The sequence below is a fragment of the Tauraco erythrolophus genome, chromosome 10 (genome assembly GCF_009769465.1).
Source record: "Tauraco erythrolophus isolate bTauEry1 chromosome 10, bTauEry1.pri, whole genome shotgun sequence".
Classification (NCBI taxonomy): domain Eukaryota; kingdom Metazoa; phylum Chordata; class Aves; order Musophagiformes; family Musophagidae; genus Tauraco; species Tauraco erythrolophus.
Window position 1 is genome coordinate 4,631,912 of NC_141474.1, and position 14,835 is coordinate 4,646,746.

The window sequence follows — 14,835 nt, forward strand, 5'->3', positions numbered from 1 at the left end:
GGCTCCCGCTGAGCCCCGGGAACTGCAGGGAGAAGGGGTGGTAGTGGGTGGGGGGGGTCCCCGCCGCGGTGCTCTCGCCTTCCTTCTCCTCCTCTTCCTCCTCCTCCTCCTCCTCCTCCTCCCGCAGGAGAAGAGGAGGAGGAGAGCGGTGCCGGGGAAAAGTTGGGGGCAGCGGCTGCGGCGGGGGCCGGGGGAGGATGCCCCGGCGCTGCCGCCCGCCGCCCCCCTGAGATTCCCCCCTTTTCCCCCGGGACCACCCCCCAAAAAAAACCCCACCTCCTTCATCCCCCAAAGAGGATGCTGCTCGGCGGGGCCCCCCCGGTCGCGCTGCTGCTGGCGGTTCTCAGCTTGGCCCGCGGGGACTCCTGGCCCCCCGACCCCCCACCGGTCTCCGGTTGCGGGATGGAGGCTCCGAAGCGCCGGGCAGCCTCCCCGCATCATCCCTACGGGCTGTACCCGCAAGGTCCCGCCGTTCACGGGGTGCTCGGCGCTGCAGCCCCGCCGGGCTCCGGGCGACCGCGGGGCCGGAGAGCACGGGGAGCCGGGGGAGGTGGAGAGGAGCCGGGGGAAGAGATGTTCGGCCAGGTTCGAAGGGAGAAGATACGGGGCCGGGAACCGCAGGTGCCGGACCCCCCCCGGGAGCAGCCGCTGCCCGCCCTCTACTTCTCGGGCGGCCGGGAGCAGCTGGCGGCGCGGCCGGAGGCGCTGCCCGACATCCCGCGGGAAGAGTTCACCGTGGAGGTGTGGGTGAAGGCGGAGGGCGGACAGAGCAACCCGGCCATCATCGCAGGTAAACCCCGTCCCGCCGGCGGGCAGGCAGGGAGGGAGGGATGGGGACCCGACGCGACCCCCCTACACCCAGCCCCAAAATTCACCTCCCTTCTCCGCTGTCGCAGGTGACACCCCGCGCCCCCCCCCACCCCGTCGGCATCCCAAGCGTGAAATATTCCTCCCTCCCTAGAGACCAAACCCTAAACCATCCCCTCCCCTCTCTTTCCCCCCCGCCCCGTCCTTCCAGCCCGCCCCCCCCTCCCCACGGCTCCTGGCGAGTTTCTATCCTATTTCTCCTCCCGCCGGGAGCTGGAAGGTCTCTTTGGAGGACACGCTCCGCCCGACCCTCCCCTTCCCCTCCCCGTTCCTTCTTCCCCGGGGCCGCAGGCACGCTGGGGGCTTTCCGAGGCTCCCCGCTGGTCTAAGCGGCCGCGGCTCCCCGCGCTCCCCGCCCGCCCTGGCCGGGCTCCCGGCGGGTCCCCGGGGCCGGCGGCCGCACGGTGGCAGCCGCACCGCACGCACGGCCCCGGCCCCGGCCCTGGCACCCACCCCGGCACCCCCCCGCCCCAAAAAAAACACCCCGGGCTCCCCGCCCCGGGGGCTCTGCAGAGAGGATCCCGGGGCGGAAAGCGGCCCCAGGCGCTTTATCCATCGGGAATTACCCCTTCGTTCCACCGAGCTAAGAACCGGGCAGGTGATGGAGAGCCTGGGGAGGCAGAGGGGGCTGGCACCGGGGCACCGAGCGGGGAGAGCACCTCCCGCAGCGATGGGGGGTGTGGCATCACACAGGCTTCGTGTGGCCGTGCCAGGATGAGGGGGTCATGGCAGGGTACGAACGTGGCAGAGGGGTAAAAGCATAGCAGGGGGGTACAGGCACGGCAGGGCAGCGCAGCAATGCCATGCAGGGCTGGGAACGGGTGGCAGCGCCAAGCTGTACCGCTCCCCTGGGATGTCTGGGGTCCCTTCTAGGGCTGCTGCATTTCTGTGCCGCCCCAGCCAAGGGCTGGTTGGGGAAACCATCCCTCTATCCTAACCCTCCTTCCGCTTGCGATTGCTGCTCTGAACCCCCTCTCTCTGCTTCGCTCACCACCTGGCCCCTTTCGTTAATTTATCTCCCCGGCTCGTCGGGGCGATGGTCACAAAGGCTGCAGAAGAGTTAGGAGAGACAGAGTGGCAGAGAGGGGAAGCCACTGTGTACAAGGGAACGGCGTCCACCTCGCTGTCCACCTTCCCACTGGGGTCCTTGTGGCCTCCCCGCCGGCAGGCAGCCACTCGGGACGCATGGAGAGCGCTTACCGACCATTGCGTCGGCAGCACAGCTGTTCACATCTGTAGGTCTGGCCTGCAGGTGTTGGGTTTTACTTTTCCCAGCTAGCCAGCAGGGTTTTTTTTAATTATTTTTTCCCTTTCTTTTTTTGTTTCCTTGCGGAGGGTGGGACGGTTGGTAGTGCTGAAAGAGCTGCCCGTGAGCACTGGCGCTCGCTTGGGTAATATCCCCTTCCCAGCCTCCGTGCTCCAAGGTTTGAGTCAGCCCAGGCACCTCCGGCTCTCTGAGTCACTGTCCCCTTCCCACCCTCTCCCTGCAGCTGGGACCGCTGGGCCCCGGGTGCCCGTGGTGAAGGAGGACAGGCTGGTGCCGCTGGTGTTTGGCACGAGCAGGTGATGCAGGCAGCTGCCAACCCTGCAGCAGGTGCCAAACCTGCCTCTGACCCGCAGCTCCTGCTCTGTCAGTAGAGAGGGGACCGAGCCCTGAGGTGGTCCAAAGCTGTGGAGGAGCTGGAGATGCTCCAGGTGTCCATGTATGAGGGAAGACGGGAGGAAAGGAAGGCAGAGCTGAGCATCTCCCAGCATCATCGTTTGGGAAATAAGGCCAGGCTGAGCAGCTTGCTCTGGGCAAAGCAAGCTGTCCTGTCAGTTAGTGGGAATCCTGCCTGGATTGAAGGCTCAGGAGTTGGCGCTTTGTTCCTGTGGTTGTCACGTTTCACCTTAGGGCCACTCTGGATGGGGCTGATCATTCCCCTTAGCCCCTCTTGCATGGCAGGATTGCCATGGCCACTGCCACAGAAGAAGAGTGGTCCCTCTTCCACGTGCTTCCCATTTTGGGCAGCAGATGGGAGAAAATTAGAAGGGCCAAAGCTCAACAAGAACTTAGTCTGGCTACTGCCATAAAAGACAATAAAAAAGGTTTCTATAAATACATTAGCAACAAAAGGAGGGCTAAGGAGAATCTCCATCCTTTATTGGATATGGGGGGAAACACAGTGACAAAGGATGAGGAAAAGGCTGAGGTACTTAATGCCTTCTTTGCCTCAATCTTTAATAATGAGACCAGTTGTTCTCCGGGTGCCCAGCACCCTGAGCTGGAAGAGAGGGATGGGGAGCAGAATGAAGCCCACATAATCCAAGGAGAAATGGTGAGCGACCTGCTACACCACTTAGACACACACAAGTCCATTGGGCCAGATGGGATCCACCCAAGGGTGCTGAGGGAGCTGGTGGAAGGGAGCTACTTTCCATCATTTATCAGCAGTCCTGGCTAACTGGAGAGGTCCCGCTTGACTGGAGGTTAGCAAATGTGATGCCCATCTACAAGAAGGACTGGAAGGAGGATCTGGGGAACTACAGGCCTGTCAGTCTGACTTCAGTGCCAGGGAAGGTTATGGAGCAGATCATCTTGAGTGCCATTATGTGGCACGTACAGGACAACCAGGTGATCAGGCCCAGTCAGCATGGGTTTATTATGGGTTTATGTCCTGCTTGACTGACCTGATCTCTATGATCAGGTGACTCACTTAGTGGATGAAGGAAAGGCTGTGGATGTTGCCTATCTAGACTTTAGTAAAGTCTTTGACACCATGTCCCACAGCATTCTCCTGGAGAAACTGGCTGCTCATGGCTTGGACGGGCATACTCTTCGCTGGGTAAAAAACTGGCTGGATGGCCGAGCCCAAAGAGTTGTGGTGAATGGAGTTCAATCCAGTTGACAGCCGGTCACAAGTGGTGCTCCCCACAGCTCTGTTCTGGGGCCAGTTCTGCTTAATATCTTTATCAATGATGTGGACAAGGAGATTGAGCACACCCTCAGTCAGTTTGCAGACATCACCAAGTTGGGTGGGAGTGTTGATCTGCTTGAGGGTAGGAAGGCTCTACAGAGGGATCTGGACAGGCTGCATTGATGGGCTCAGGCCAGCTGTATGAGGTTCAACAAGATCAAGTGTTAGGTCCTGCACTTGGGTCACAACCCCACACAACGCTACAGTCTTCTCCACCTCTGCCTCTCTCCGCTGGCCTCTTTGCAATCCCGGCAGCAGGTACAGTTTCCCAAGAGCACCATGTTGAGCATCCCTGGGTACAGGCAAAGCAGCAGGACAGGGCAGGAGCACCTTGTTTTGGCCTGTGATACCCTGACACCATGGTGACGGGCAGGTGGTACAGGCAATGGGAGCAGCACAGTGAGGGGCAGGAGAACCCATGCAGTGGGGTGGAGACATGGGGAGAAGCGGGCTGGAGCATAAGAAATATCACAGCAGGAGCATAAAAAGGGCCTCCAGGCACGGCAGCAGGTTTCAGAAGCATCAGGGCACTGCTGCGTTTGGTAGGGCTTTGTTGGGGTGAGGTGCGGGAGAGCGGGGAGACTCCCCCCTGCCACTGGCAGGGCTCAAAGTGTGCCTGCCAGCTCACTCGCCCATCTGGTGATCCCATGAACATCTCAGATGTGGTGATTTAGCCCAGAAGCATTCTTTTTCAAGCGGTGGGTGGCTCCATTTGCCCTTGTCACTATTTAAGTGCCTTATGGCTGTTGATTCCCGTGGGCATTCAGTACCTGCCAGCCCCTGGCTCTTGACCATGGGCACTCAGCAGTCTGAGTTTTGGGGAAAGTCAGCGAAACTCAGGGTCTTACCCAGCCTAAACCACAGGTCTGCAACACGCTTTCGGTGCACGAGGAGAGCCTGAGCCCAAAGCTATCCCTGGGGGTGGATTTATGCTTGGGAGTGCTTCAGGGGCACCTGCTGGATGCAGGACTGGGAAGAAAACCGGAGCGCAAAGGAGAGCTGTAAATCTGCCGGGAAGCTGTTGGGGAAGCAGTCCCTGGAGGAAGCTGTTTTGCTTTGGGTTGCTGTGCTCTAATTCTTAAAAGCTTTGGCCCACGGATGAAAAGCTTAACCTCTAATCCCGTCCCGCAGGAACGCTCCTACGGAGCAGCAGCTCAGAGAAACTCCTCGCTCTTCGGCCTCGCCTCCTCTCCGTGCTCTTCCTCCCCTCTCCATCCCTCCTGGATGCTCATCTAAACAATTTTGGACAGAGGCTGGGTGGTCCCCGCTGGTGCAGCACCCATTGCCCAGCCTCTGACCACCTTCACTTACCCATGGAGCATCCCCGCAGCCCCGCCAAGAGCTGTCCCACCGCCGAGGACCTGGCTTGTGCTCCGAGGAGGAGCGGCAACGCTCTCTGGTCCTCACCAGCTCTCCTCTCTCTCCATCCCTGTCCCCATCCCTGCTGCAGGCGTCTTCGACAACTGCTCGCACACGGCCGGCGACAAGGGCTGGGCACTGGGCATCCGTGCCCTGCAGCTCGGTGGCAAGAAGGACGCTCGCTTCTTCTTCTCCCTCCGCACGGACCGGGCGGCCGCGGCCACCGAGGTGACTGGCTACCACCGCTACCGCCCCGAGGTGTGGACCCACCTGGCCGCCAGCTACGACGGGAGGCAGATGGCCCTCTACGTGGATGGGCACGGGTGGGCCGTGCCAGCGGGCAGGAGGGACCCCTGCACAGCGCCTTCATGGCCTCCTGCCGCACGCTGCTGCTGGGGGGGGACGCCTGGGGGACTGCGCATGCTTTCAGGGGACATTTAGCCAGGCTGGCCCTATGGCAGAGCGCCCTGTCACAACCCCATCTCCAGCGTCGCTTCCTAGAAAGGGTGGCCGGCGGGGCGGCGGGGCTGGCTCTGGCCGGCGGCTTTGCCACCCCGGAGCAGCACTGGGCGCCTTTTCGGGAAGGTGCCTTCCCCCAGCAACGAGTGCTGCCATCGCCGCCGTCGCCGGTCCTGCGGCCGCTGGGCCCCCACCGCCTGCGGGCAGACTGCCTGCGATAACGTGGAGCTGGTCTCCCACTACAACCGGCACTGGCCGTTGCGGAGCGGGAAGGCGGTGCGGTACCGGGTGGTGAACCTGGCGGAGGACGGCGGCGGGCGGCCGACGGTGAGCCGGGAGCAGGTTTGGCGGCAGCACTGGGCACTGAGCGAAGCTTTCCGACCCTACAACATCTCCTGGCAGCTCAGCTTGCTGGAGGTACGCAACTCCTCGCTGCGCCGCCGCACCGTCCTCTTGGGCTGCGAGCCCAGCAAGGTGGGCAATGAGCGCTGCGACCCCGAGTGCGAGCATCCCCTGACTGGCTACGATGGCGGGGACTGCCGCCGGCCCGGCCGCTGCTTCTCCTGGAAGCGCCGCGATGGCATCTGCCACATGGAGTGCAACAACATGTTGGATGACTTCGATGACGGTGACTGCTGTGACCCACGGGCCACCGACGTGGCCAGGACCTGCTTCGATCCCGACTCGCCCCAGCGGTAGGTGCGGGGTTTATAGGGGAGGGGTGGTGCGTCAAGGGATGGGGTATACACTCTCCCCGACACCTGCTCTGCACCTGGATGTTGTTTCTGACTGGATGCTTTCCTGCACGGGATGGTGGAGCGGTGTTTTCCCACGGGGACAAGCATGCTGTGCCAGCGAGGGCAAGTAAATCCTGCGGCGTTGAATGGCACCCCTCTGTGATACCCTGGCATTAAGTGGTTTTCCCCCCAAAAAAATGAGCAGGAGGTGACGGGGAACACGCCAGTGGGACTGTGGGCATCCCCAGGGTGGGAACAACAGTGTCTCCTGACCTCCCTGCGCTGGATGCAGCAGGGGGATTGCTGCCCCTTCCCTAGCTTCCCTGGAAGCGTCTAAAAGCCTGATTTCTGTATTTGTACTCAAAACGCCTTTGCCTGAGCGTTGGGGTGGGGAGAAGGAGGCGGTGGGATTCTCCTGCATTCTCTGCTTCTCTCTGCTAGGTGTGAGTGGTGGGATTTGGAAAGGTGTGGGTCGGCACGTGGGAGCGTCCCCGGATCTCGCCCTGGGGAGCGATGCCTGCAGGGAGATGCCCTTGGCTGGGCACAGGCAGGGGCTGATCAAACCCTTCACCTCAAAGCCAAACAGTGGTTGGGGAGCAAATTCCCCTCTTCAGGCAAAGGCACAGGGCAGCTGCTCGGTGCCGGAGGAGGACACGTGGCTTTACCACGTGTCGCAGGTGCGAAACGCCCTGCAAAACCCATGATGCTCCGTGGAGCATCAACGCGCGGCATTTGGGGACCCCTGCTCTCCCCGAGGCAGCAGCTGGGATGGGATGGAGAGGGGAGACCCCTACCCCGTGACGGGGGACCCCATGGCAGCAGGGACAGTGGCCTCGGCGCGGTCGGTGGCTTGCGCACGCCTGCCCTTCTCCACGGAGACTCTGAAGTGCCGGCAGCCCCGCTGACGGCTTCCAGCGCCGGGGGCTCTGCCAAATGTGCTTTCTGGCTGGAGACGGGGAAGGGAAAAAAAAGTCATGGCTTTTCCTTTTTGTATTTTTTTTTTTTAAAGCTATTTCTGTCTCGGTGTCAGAGAAAATTGCTCCCTCCCTGCCACCAGCTCCCAGCGATGGGCAGAAGTGCCTGCCGGAGCAGCAGCAGTGGCATCTGGGGAGGAAAGCTACAGGAGGGGTTTAGGGACACATAGTTCCTTTGATCTTCTTCTTTCTCCTTCACTTTTTCCCCTGCTGGACTGTGGGAGCAGGTAGGCTGTGGCCATAAATCCTTTTTTCCCAAGCCAGCTTCTTCTCTCTGCTGCCACCCGGGTAGGACATGGAGTGAGAAGGGAAGCAGGAGTCTGGGCTTGGGCAGTGGCGATGGGAGAGGAGCAGCTCTTCCCTTCATCCCTTCTGCAGCCTTTCTCACACATCCTTCAGCCTCCTGAGAAATCACCGGAGGAGGATGAGGCGTCTTTCTTCCAATGCATCCCTCCAGCTGCAGAGCTGCACACCCCGCATCTCCCTGAGCATTCCTCCTAGAAGATGTTTTCCCACCTCTGGAGGTCTCTTTGGTGACAGCCACCATCTGCACCCTGTGCCTGCCTGTCCCCTTGTTTCCCAAACCTGTGAGTGAGCACGGGCAGTGATTTTCTGAGCATGGGGAGGAGGATGAGCAGCTCTCCTGCCTCCACAATGGCTCTCCGCCCATGGTGGCCATGAGCATTCCAAGGCCACTCATCTTTTGCTTCGGTCCTCGCCCTCTATGTGCAGTTAGAGATGCTTTCATCCTCAGACAAGAAGGGCTCCACCTTAAATTAAAAAAGGCCAATTTTTGCTGGTATGAATCAGGGCTTCCATTTGTCAGGATTTTTCCCTGAAAGTTGGGAAAGAAAAAAAAACACCAAAAAAACCCAAACCAAAACAAAGCAAAGCAAAACAAAACAAAAACCTTGCTTCTGTGGGAAAGGAATGGGATAAACGGGAACGCTCGGGAAATAACAAATCTTTTGCAATTTTCTTTCTGCGGATCTCGCTGGCCCATGCAGAAGACAGGATGGATCATTTGTAGGCTGAGCTTTGCAAAACGAGGTCCAGTGTGCCCCGCATTTGGGAAACGTGGGGCCATGAGCTGAACCCTGCTGCTGCTGAGCTCTTCTAAGCTGCGTTTGGCTGGCTTCTTCAGGGATGCTGGTGGACACCCGCCCTCCTGGGCTCATCCTTGCTGAGGGTATCCTGGTTCCTGGGGAAGAATATTTATGTTTGTGGGAAAATCACTGGTAGCGTGGGTTTAGGAAAATCCAAGACAAGCTTGAGCTCACCCAAGGGCATGGCCAGGTTGGTGTCGTGACCCCAAAGTCATAGAATCATAGAATGGTTTGGGTTGGAAGAGACCTTAAAGACCATCTAGATCCAACCCCCCTGCCATGGGCAGGGGCACCTTCCACTAGACCAGGTGGCTCAAAGCCTCATCCAACCTGACCTTGAACACTTCCAGGAATGGGGCAGCCCCAACTTCTCTGGGCAACCTGTTCCAGTGCCTCACCACCCTCAATGTAAAAAATTTCTTCCTTAGATCTCATTTAAATCTGCTCTCTTTCAGTTTAAAGCCATTGCCCCTTGTCCAAAGCCCCTCTCCAGCTTTCCTGTAGCCCCTTTAGGTACTGGAAGGCTGCTAGAAGATCAGCCCAGAGCCTGCTCTTCTCCAGGCTGAACAGCCCCAACTCTCTCAGCCTGTCGGTGGACAAATCCCAAGATACAGGAGCAGTTGACCTTAGCCTGAGGGGTTTTGTTCAGGCAGAGCTCCCGCTGATCAAGTACCTCTAGGTTTGTTCGTTATTACACTTAAACGAACATTTATGAGGAGCGGGGCGGCTGGGGAACTTACAGAAAGATTTTTAGGGTGGAAGCCAAAACGGGAGAAATAACACGAAATAAAATTTAACAAACTGGGGAAAGGCGGCACAATAGGAGCCAGGTGCTTCGATGTGAACAGCAGCTTTCAGTCTGGAACCGGAGGAGAGCTGGCTCCTGCTCCGTCGAGACGCCTGCGTTTTTTCATACCTGCTGGAAAACCACATGCCGGAGCCCAGGAGGAAGCTGTGGCTTTGGGGAGGGCTGGGGGAGAGGGAAACCCCGCTGCAGGCGGTGCTCCCTAAATCTCCTTTCAGATCGAGGTGGCAGGACAAAAACCTTGGGATCTTTTTTCATGGAGTAAACCGGCTCTACTGTATTTCATTTCAAGGCTCTCGCAAAGAGCGGTTTGGATGTGAACGTTTCTTAGTACGGCCAAAAATAACCCAAATGAGAAAGTCAGAGTGAGACGCTGGACAATTTCTTACTAGCACTGTAGACAGATTCAGTCCATTTCAGTGAAGGGTCTCAATACCCTCTCTTGACTTGCACGACCTTAAGTGCTCATGCAAAAGTTTTTTTCCATCTTAGCACATCCCTCTTTTAAAATCTCCTTTCCTTGAGCTGCCACTCTGAGAAAGGCAAATGAGAGGGAGAAGCCTTAGGAACAGCGGTAGCTCCAGTGCTTCTTAGCTGGTGGACATCTCAATATACTTCCAGGGCCACACTTGGTGCTACCATATTTCCGCACCCATGCTTAGCAGGGGAGGGAAATGAGGTTTGGAAAGAAGGATTACAAAGCTCTGGTGGGGATGAATCCCGCTGTAGCTGAGGTAGGAGCTGCTCCCAACTCTGGGGCAGGGGACAACACTGAAACGATGGCAATGCTGCTGTGCACAATGCTGGGCCATCAAGCCATCTTGCCAAGTCCTTCCTGCAAGTAGCACGTGGGACAAGTCCTGCTGTGCTCTGAGCCAGCTGGGCCACCACTTGCGTGTCAAGCCCACCAGTGGGACCACATGCCGGTGGCTAGAAGAAGACTTGAGTGAGAGCTGAGGTGAAGGGCTGAGCGGAGACATCCCTGCAAGGCACCACAATGGGAGCCATGGGAAGCAAGTCAGGGACTTCTCATTCACCCTGACCCAACATATGAAGAACAAGGAGACAGGCAACAGCAGGAGAGCTGCCTGTTGTCATCCTTCACCCAGTCTCATCCTGATTTAAAGCGTTTCCCAGGAGCTGCTGTCAGGACAGTGCCAGGATCTGGAGTAAAATTTGCCTTGATTTGCTGCAGACCCGCAGCGCCTGAGTAATTGGTGCTCTTGGAAGGAGGAGGAACAACAGCTCATTAGCAGCAATTAACACTCAGCGAGGGTCCCCTCGGGCAGTTAGTCAATGAGAGTCTGGTGTGTGACACAGTTAATGCGAAAGGAAGAACTGGAGGGCAGTCTGGAGAGCAAAGTGGGTAAGGGCAGAGCTGCTGGGCCTTTCATCTCAACTGCCCAAAGTAACGCCAGAAATGATCAAAGCAACAAAAAGAGGTGGAAAATGATGAGGCATTTCCAGCCTCCTGGTGGCCTCCACTGGGATGACCACAGCTGTGATATTAAAATCTACCTGATTAGCAGGACACTTGATGGGCTTTAATGCAAGCTTAGCTGGCCTCCCATCCTAAGTGACGGGTGCTTAATTGGGTTAAGGCTGCTTGGGAGCCTCCCACTATTGGAGCAGTGTCTTCAAAACCTGATCCAGATTAACCTCACTGAATGCCTCTTGTGGACAAGCCCTCAAGGATCAACGAACCACTCGGAGCTGTTCTCTGGGACTTGAGCAGCCCATTGTCAGGAGGTGCTCAGCTGAATGTGGTTGGACTGATGGCATAAAAGGGGTAAAATTGAGAGCAGGTGAGGCAAGGATGGCATCTTGGGGTAACAGCTGACTTTAATCCCATCCAGATGGTAAACCAACATTCAAATTAGCTGCTCACTTCCCCTCCAGTTTCTCTCGCTACAGGAACCCTTAGCAGATCTTTCTCACAGTAAAAGAGGGCAGGTACGTGCAATGTTATTTCAGAATATGAGCCTTGGGAGCAACCTGAGGTCACCAACACTGTTGTAGAGCAAAGACTCAACTAGAGATAGCAGGTATCCGCTGATGCCTTCATTTGCTGCTTGTGGTGGTGGGTCACTTGAAGGATAGATGGAAACTATCTGCAAAGTGTTGAACTCACTGCCTGTGAAGTGTGGGGGTGGAAGAGACTATTTGCTTGACGGATGCTCCTGTGAGAAAAGCATGGGTAGGAAGTACCCCTGCTCAGAACCAGAGCCCTGGCTGCTTTTTACTTCTGTCACCTTTTGGAGTCCCACTGGCCCATACCAAAATACTGACCTGGTGTTCCCAAAGGACTGAGCCTCAAGTGCTGGACTCGGGTCTCAGCGTTTGTAAGCGTGACGGTGAGGAGATGGGTGCTTTGGGGACCCCAAAGGTGACAGTGATGGGTTCACTGGCTTCTGAGCTTGTTGATTCTTCTCTCTAGTATGCCTGCTGGGACTGAGGAGGAGCAGTAATAAACAGGGCTTCTTTTTTTAGCTGGAGCCTGAGGATTTCTCGGTGGATGCTTTAAAGTTTCATGAGACTGGCTGGATTTGAGCTCATAAAAAGACTTATTCTTTCCTTCTAGGAAGGCCCTTTCTCTGAGCTTTCCCATTGATTACTGATTTCAAAACTTCGGGGAAGATAGATTGGGATTTTCCTTGGTAGAGCCGGTTGTATTAAGTGGGCAGGATGTCTACCAAGCTGCTTGCTTGTGGTGGAACTTGGGAGGCTATATCTGTGTGAATGAGCCTTTGGGTGATTCAGTTTGCCCAGAGCCCTAGCTTGGAGATGAAGATTCTGAATTTGCTTTTGACCTTCTCTAAGTACATTGGAGAGTATCTGGCATGTTACTGTCCCTTAGTAAGTGGTGTGTTGTGCCAAAGGTGACCCCAACAGTGGGGTTTTGCCCCTAACAGGGAGGACTCAGGGTGGTGAGATAATGCATGCACTGTGGGTTTGGTTGGTGTGACTCGGGTTGACAGTGTGTTTACATTTATGTCATAGGGACATGCCCACCTTGGCCTCTGGCTGCTGTTGCTGCAAGATGTATTTTGTTTGTTCAGTCTCCCTGTTTCTTCTTTCTGGTTCCTTGTTTGCTGTGAAGGCTGCATGATGCGCTTGTCTGTCCTTGTGTCTTTTGTATCTCCCAAACTTTATCATAAATGAGGCTACGGGTTGGGCACCCCAAAGATCTCTTGGAGGCTTTTGCTCTCAGAAAGACATGAGAGGGAGGTTATAACCTCTCCAGTGTGGGCTGGTAGAGGAAAGGAAAGGGGTAGCTGTGGGCTGTAACATCAAATGAAGAGAGGTCCACGAGGAGAAGGTCAGGAGTGGTAGAGCAGTTGGTGTTGGGGGCTTCAGCATGGAGGCACGATCTCTAAGGCACCTGTGGCAAGACCAGGGTCTGACTCAGCCCTTCCAATGTGGGTGGCATCAGGCCAGTGGGACTGCAGGTGTTACTTCTTCCCAGGGGGCAGGTGGCACCAAGGTATAGCCATGCAAGGTCTCGGGGACACAGGTCAAGAGGAGGGCTCCATATCACAGTGGTTTCTGGTGGGACCGGAGCTCTGTTGTGTTACTCTAGGCAGCAGAGGAGTGGGGATGGAAGAGAAGCACGAGGGTGTAGAGGTATCCAGGTCCAAGGGCTGGTTCCCAGTCCCTGGCTTTGATGCTAGCCAGAGTGTCTTACTCTGTGTAGCAAGCTGCAGCATCCTGCTGATGTGCCCCAATCTTTCAGGCATTTTGGGATGCAAAGAGCAAGAAATAAAATCTACAGTAATGCACTCCTTTTCTTCCCAAGGTAGAAGGCTCAGGGGTTAATTTTCAATAAGGCTCAGCTGAAGGACGAGTCTCACTCACTTCCACCAGCCTTCCTGCGAGCTTTGAGCTACCAGGCAGCATGTTCCTCGAAGAACCTGCCAGGTCGCCTCAGAGGTGGCTGCATCTCCATGGGAAAGGGAGAACACGATCTGCGTGTGAGCGAGGGAAGAGGACCCCTGCCCGGCGGCTGTTAGCAGCCTGGCTGCTTTCAGGGAAAACAGCTGTGCCAGATGTGAGCTATTGTTCTAGCGAACACCACCATCCCAGGGGCTTCCTTACGGGGGGCTGATTGTATCGGGATGGCAATTGTGAAGGAACAGCGTGTGTCCGAGGGCTGGGGAGGGGTGACTCTTTGTCCTGGTGTTCAGCCCTCCCCAGAGCTCCTCCTCGTCTGTCCCTACCCTTGCCCGTGGGTGGAGGACCCCAGCCAAGACCCTGGCCATGCTAGCGAGACCCCGGGAACCAAAGCGGCAGGGGGGCAAGGAACTTGACAGCCATCCGGTGAGGTTCCGTCAGCTCGGCATGGACGGGGTCTCTGGGATGATTTATCCCACGTTTGAGTTGGAAAGCTGAGCTGCAGCCATCGGAGCTGTGAAGCGAACGAACTGCTTTTAGTTTTCCTTGGCCTAGCCACCACTGTTATTTAGGAAATCAAATTGTCTCTTTGCAGAGGGTGATGGGGTGAGAGGGAACGGGATCCAGTGGAGCCCAAACCCACTGAGACGGCGCCAGGCAGGGGACTTTGCTGGGAGGCTTTGGGGAAGGCGAGGATGCTGAGCCTCTGCCACTGCCGGCTGCCAAGGGCTGCGCTGGGGACCAGAGGCAGCCTCGGATTTGTTGGGTTTTTTTTTTGTTTGTGGTTAACATATGATCGTTACTTTACAAAACTTCCCCAATAAATTATCTCGCGTCCTTTTTATAACCGCGAGGAACGCGTTTTTAGAATGCTGGCTTGTGCGCGCCGCGCTCCGGCTGGGACACCCGATCGCTTGGACCTAAAAATAAGTTGGAGTCTTGGGATTTGTTTTTTCCCTTTTTAATAAATAATAAACATACATATATATGTTCATATATATAAAAAGCAGGGGGGAGATGTTTGGTTTGAATAGATCTTTTTCCTCTTTTTCTCTGTCTCGATCCTTTTCCCGACCAATGTGAAGGCTGCAAATTTTTGCTCTTCGGTGAGTAGTTTAGGGTGAATGTAGCAAAGTTTAGGATTTTTTAGCAAGACTGGATGTTGCTATCGGAGCAAAGAGTGCCTGAGGTGGGGTTATCAACCACAGGGTGGTGTGGTTACTCTTGCAGGTGAACTAGGAGCTGTTAGCTTCATGCCCCTGGGAGCTTCATCCCTGCTCAGCAGCTTCATCCACTGTTGTCAGCCCTGTTAAAGGGTCCTTCTGCTGGTGCCTGTGAGCTTTTGGTCCGAGCAGATGAGGATGGCTAGAGATGGGAAGGGTGGCATCCTGGTCTTCTGCCACCCTTTCATTGACTTTTGCTGCCCCACTGACGGATGGGTGTGTGCATTGCAGCCTGTTGCAGGCTCATCTGAGCATCATCAAAACTCCTTGCCCAGTCTTGCAGTGTCTGAGTTTCCTTTCCTGTTGCCCTACTAGTCAAGGAGGCTGGATGAAGAAGAGAGACTGATTCTTGCTTGTCACCTGGTGGTCACCAAAAGAGTTTTTTGGAGATTACCTCAAGCTAGAGGCTCTGCCTCCCTAATCCCTACAGAAACCGGTTTGAGGTCTGGCCCCTCTG

The 14,835-nt window shown here is 56.4% G+C and overlaps 1 protein-coding gene across 1 annotated transcript in view; it reads left to right on the forward strand.

Annotated features, from left to right (window-relative positions):
• Positions 1–297: 297 nt before the first annotated feature.
• The window catches only part of PAPPA2 (pappalysin 2), an 88,252-nt gene continuing 73,714 nt past the window's right edge, over positions 298–14,835 (forward strand). The window contains 4 exon segments of the mRNA XM_086617569.1: positions 298–790; positions 5,275–5,499; positions 5,502–5,830; positions 5,832–6,337. Coding sequence (XP_086473695.1) covers positions 298–790; positions 5,275–5,499; positions 5,502–5,830; positions 5,832–6,337 — 1,553 coding nt within the window.